Raw genomic sequence first — 5485 nt, 5'->3', positions numbered from 1 at the left:
TGGTTAGCATCATTGACGGTTTTTTTGTTTTTATGATTTTAAAAGTCATATGATTTTGGTTGAACTATAAACTGAAAATCTGTTATCCTTAACATAGTCATATTGATTTTGAAAACCGACAATCGATAACTGGAAATTACTTTTTATGATTTTCAAAAAAAAATTATTTATTTTCTAAACAATTGAAAACTGAAAACAAAAAGCATGATCCCGAACAAACAATAATTATGTTTTAAGTTATATAAAAACAAAAAAATGAAAAATAAAATATAAAATGACGAGCCATCAAAATTTTCTATCGTTGTGCTGAACTGGGACGATAGCCCAATGACTCAATGAGAGGTCCAAACGGATTCAAGCCCACACCCAGATTATAAAAACACAACCCCATAAGAAATTAGGGGTTTTCTCCTCCATTTTCTACCGCCGAATTAGGGCTTAAGCTCCGCCATCAGAAACCGCAAAAATGGTGAAAGGTCGTCAAGGTGAGCGCGTCAGACTCTACGTCCGAGGATCAATTCAAGGCTACAAGAGGTAATAATCCAAAAACCCACATTAAATTTTCCATTTTCTAATTTTTTCAAATTCGAATTGGGGTTTTGATTGTTATGTTTGTAATGAAATTAGGTCGAAAGTGAACCAGTACCCAAACACATCTTTGGTTCAGATCGAAGGAGTGAATACACAAGAAGAAGTAGCATGGTATTTGGGAAAGAGGATTGCTTACATTTACAAGGCTGAGACTAAGAAGAATGGGTCCCACTATCGTTGCATTTGGGGCAAGGTTTGTAGGCCTCATGGTAACAGTGGTGTTGTTCGTGCTAAGTTCACCTCCAACCTACCTCCTAAGTCTATGGTATTATTCCTAATCTCTCTTTTCTTTTATTTAATTGGATTTCTTTGCTTGTATTGTTGAATTGATTGTTTGTGTTTTGTTGCAGGGTGACAAAGTCAGGGTTATGATGTATCCCAGCAACATCTAAGAAGGTTTTTGTTACTTTTTATTATTTTGATTTTAGTCAGAGTGTTGTTAATTGGGTATCATTAAGCTGTGTTGATGGTTTTGTATGCATTTTCGTGGGTTGTTGGATTGTATTGAATGTTTGTTTGCATAGTTTAGTTTACCATGGTTACCTATGTTTTGGTTGTTCCTAATGTTATTGAGTCCGGGAAGGGAATCGGAGTAGTAGCAAAATATTGTTACTTTCGATCAATGTGTATTGTTTTGTTACTCTATGTTATGTTTGTTATGATGATCTTCCCGGGAAAACATAAGAAATAGTCCAAATGTATTACGCTGCTGCAAATATCCAAAAAAAAAGATAGTTGTTTGATGTTAATTGGCGAACTGTTGGGTGCCTTTTGATTCATGGTTAGAGCTGTTTATATCGTAAGTTGGTTACCATAAGTTACCTTCTTCTCTCTTAGTAAGAAGAGAAGAGGGAGACAGACTAAATGTTTATGTAGGTCAGATGGTTGAGATTAGTGTAAAGGTAGAGATTTGGACTATTTGTTGGCAATTAATGTATTGACTAATGCAGGTTGCTTGCTAATTGACACGAGCACATTCTAAGATTGGGCTTTTTTGTTATATCTCCATACCTCTATTATTTTAGAAGGGATTAGTACTAAATTGTTAGTGTTGGAGTAAGCCAGAAAAACTCACAACACATTGCCAAATTTTTTTGTTCACTCAAGTCATGAATTCACTTCCTTGTTTCTCTTTATGATTAGTAGGAATGTAACTACAATGTAGTAATATAGGGGGGAGGTACTCTGCCTTTTGTTAGTACTAAATTGTTAGTGTTGGAGTAAGCCAGAAAAACTCACAATACATTGCCAATTTTTTTTTCACTCAAGTCATGAATTCACTTCCTTGTTTCTCCTTATGATTAGTAGGAATGTAACTAGAATGTAGTAATATAGGGGGTGGGGGTGAGTGGGTTCCCTAGACTCTGGTTTTGAAAACGATATACGGTGCTCTGCCCTTTTACCTATTTAGGATGTGCTTCACCAACAATTTCAGTGATAAACCTAACCCGTACAAAACAGAATTATGGTTTCACCCCTGTTCTACGGTGCAATCTTAAAGGGTCGGAGGGAGCATGTGATTTTGTTCTAAGGTTTCCAAGTGCCCTTGATTTTGACTTTTAAATAGGCTGATTTTGTCCTGTTTTGGTCTTTTAATGACTTACTCCCCCGTATTTTAAAAAAAGATACACTTTCTTTAAATGGCCGTATTTTAAAAAGAGATACACGTTCCTTTTTTGACATGTTTTGGTCCCCACTTCCCATAATATTAATATTTCAATCTTTCTTATGGTCCCTACACTTACTCACATCATCTTTTTACTATAAGAAATAATTCACCCACTACCCCACTTTCATCTTATTTTAATAAATTCAACTCACTCTCCTAAAATTATGTGCCGTTCAAAGTGTTATCTCTTTTTAGTAAGATTAACATTCCAGGGATGAAGTGTTTTCTAGCTTTCCTGGGTCTGTGTTAAACCGGTAATCTTTGTAATTGTTTGAATTTAAGGATGAATGCTTATGACATCCTTCCTTCCTGACATTGTATTGTCTTTTAATCATGCTATTTTATGGTGACAAACATAGATGTAATCGTTGTTTTTTGTTTAAGCAGTTCCTTGCCTTGATTTGGTACTTGAGTTTTGCTAGCTGTATAAATTTCCCTTGATTGTATATTTGTTTGTCATATCACCCAAATTTCTTTTTTGAGCTATCATCTTTTTTGAGCTATCTCTTGAATTTCTAGGTGTTGGTTTTTTTTTTTTTTATAAGAACAACAATTAGACTGTGGTGTTCTTTTGGTATGATTGCATGGATTTCCGAATTGGACTGATATCCCCTAATTTTATTGCAGAAGCTAGAAATTCAAGATAGGAATCGTCGGAGGAGAGCTATTCACCTGAATTTCACTACCAATATTCAGTCGTCTTATCTTTTAGATAGGAAGATAGTTCTGTATTTTGGCCATTATGTTTGAATTTGGATGATTTATTTGGTTCTGAACCTGAAGTTTTGGATTCAATTTTGTATGTTAAAAGAGTATACTGTTTGTTTGGTCTGAAATTAGAAGAGTAATTTGCTCAAGGTAACTACTCAAAGACTATCAGAGATGTTCTTGGATATGTTATTCATCTCTCCAAAAACCTGTGGATTTTGTTAAATTCTATACCTAATTCAAACATATACTCAGGAAAACGTTCAAAATTCGAAGAACAAACAATAAACAGGTCTTGAATTCTTCAAAAAAAGAGAAAAAACGCTTGAAATATGAAGCAGGGAGGAAGAGAATACGAACGAGACGAAGAAGAAATGCGTTCACCATGAAAAGGGGGTTTGTATTTTGGCTAGTTTAAGTAGATTAATGAGATCTTGTTATATTCTTTTCGGTATATATTTTAAAAATATCAATTTTTTTTTTTTTTAGATGCATTTGAATTGGAATAAAACCAACAAAAAAGAGGAAAAACAACCGAAGGCAGAAAACAAACTACAGCTACAACTACAAAACGAAAATTAAGGAGGAATGAGGCGTGGTAGAGCCACACTTCTAATGTTCTCATCTAGGATACGAATTAAAGCTAAAGGTATGTCTTCCAAGATCACTGATCTTAGAGGTTGAGCCACCCCATGGTTTGCGAGCCAGTCCGCGGCCCTATTTCCTTCCCGATAGACATGGAAGATACGAACCTCCCAATCATCATGTCCAATTACCCTGCGACAGTAGTTAATCAAGTGTGCGCATTCTCCACTTCCTGCATGTGTGTTGCATAGAGCTTGAACGCATGCCATATTGTCAAGTTGGATCACGAGTTTGCGTATTTGGAGGTCGCCTGCGAGATCCAGACCACTTACAAGTGCTGTAATCTCAGCACGAAAAGAGGAGCAGTGACCAAAATTTCCAACAAAGGCAGAGATGAAAGAACCTTGTTGATTGCGGATAATCGCTCCTCCTCCCGCAGGACCCGGGTTCCCCTTGGCAGCACCATCAGTATTCAAGGCATACCAACCAATAGGTGGAGCCTGCCAAGCCACGTAAACTTCTTTCTTCCTCTTAGTACCTGTCGAGCAACTACCATCCAAATTCAGTAAACTTCTTCTTGTTTCTTCGACTCTAACCTTCAAAAAGCCTCATATATCGGGGGATCACATTGCTTCGATCAAACACAAAGCAATTCCGCCACCTCCAAATCCACCATAGCGCGGTGCAGAAACGAATGGACCAGCTATCCTCTTCGGTTCCATCATCGTGACTTAAGTTGGTCATTAGCCATTGCTTCAATTCACCTTGGAAGAAGACGGGAAGGCTGGCTAAACCTCCCACTTTGCGCCATACACTCTTGGCTGCAGGGCATGTACGAAGAATGTGCAGTGTGGATTCCTCTTCCTCATTGCAAATAGGGCATTTGGGGTCATCCGTAAGATGACGAGCGATTGGCATTTCCGAGGAGTCGATCATGGGTGGCGAGCCATAAGAATGCCCTAGTTCGTTGTTGGGTTGGAGCTCTCCAAACTAGTTTCCAAATAGCATCTTCAAACTCATTGCTTTCTCTACGGATTATTTGCAAAGCTGATTTGATTGTAAACTTCCCTTTTGGACCATTTTGCCAATATATTAGGTCCCCCACTTCATCATTAATCTTTAGTTCATGGGCTTGTATACTCTTCAAGGTATTCGGCTCTAAATATGGGGAGAACACTTCCCACTTCCAGCCAACACCATCTTCCCACATATCTCCAACCGAGGCCTCCATTAAATCATGTGGTACCGGCTGTGTAATTTGATCAATCAAAGGAGAAGGCGTAGCCCACTTATGGTCCCAAAAAAGGGTTTTTGAACCATCCCCTACTGCTGTACGAATACCCTCGCAAAGAAATCGAGCATTATCCTTATTCCATTCCACACATTAGACATTCCAATTTTCGGTTCAAACATATCCACATCACAACGACCTTTGCAATACTTAGCACGTAAAACCCGGGCCCACAAGGCATTGGGTTCAGTTAAAATACGCCAACCTAGCTTAGTTAGGAAAGCGGAGTTCGCCTGTCGAGCCGAACGCATATTCCCCCTTGAAGTTAGGGACGTTGCAGCGTCTCCCAGGATAGGAGATGGATTTTACGGGTTTCATCATCGCCTCCCCATATGAACCTGCGCACTTTTCTATCCATGTCATCACAAATGGTTCTTGGAATTTTTGCCGTTTGCATCGAATAGAAGCCCATCGATGCTATTGTGGTGTTGGCTAGAGTGATCCTACCTGCCAGAGAAAGGTATTTTGATTTCCATCCCGATAAACGACGATCGATTTTTCACAGAGATAGGAGAAAGTGGCACGAGTCACTCGACTGGTTAAGGCTGGCATGCCTAGATACATACCCAAGTCGTTAGTCTCAGTCATGCCAAGTATGTTACTTATTTCGGTCTTTTCCAAATCTTGCATATTTTTGGAGA

At 38.3% G+C, this 5485-nt stretch overlaps 1 protein-coding gene across 1 annotated transcript; it reads left to right on the top strand.

Moving 5' to 3' along the window:
* Positions 1-375: 375 nt before the first annotated feature.
* LOC110776712 (60S ribosomal protein L35a-3) lies at positions 376-3153 on the top strand. Its single transcript, XM_021981261.2, has 4 exons — positions 376-534; positions 628-856; positions 942-987; positions 2888-3153. Exons 1-3 carry the CDS (start codon positions 467-469, stop codon positions 981-983), a joined length of 339 nt encoding a protein of 112 aa, XP_021836953.1. The 5' UTR covers positions 376-466; the 3' UTR covers positions 984-987; positions 2888-3153.
* The last annotated feature ends 2332 nt before the right edge of the window (positions 3154-5485 follow it).

Source organism: Spinacia oleracea, chromosome 6 (assembly GCF_020520425.1).
Source record: "Spinacia oleracea cultivar Varoflay chromosome 6, BTI_SOV_V1, whole genome shotgun sequence".
Classification (NCBI taxonomy): domain Eukaryota; kingdom Viridiplantae; phylum Streptophyta; class Magnoliopsida; order Caryophyllales; family Amaranthaceae; genus Spinacia; species Spinacia oleracea.
The sequence above is the reverse complement of the archived record's forward strand: the minus strand, read 5'-3'. Positions and strand labels throughout refer to the sequence as shown.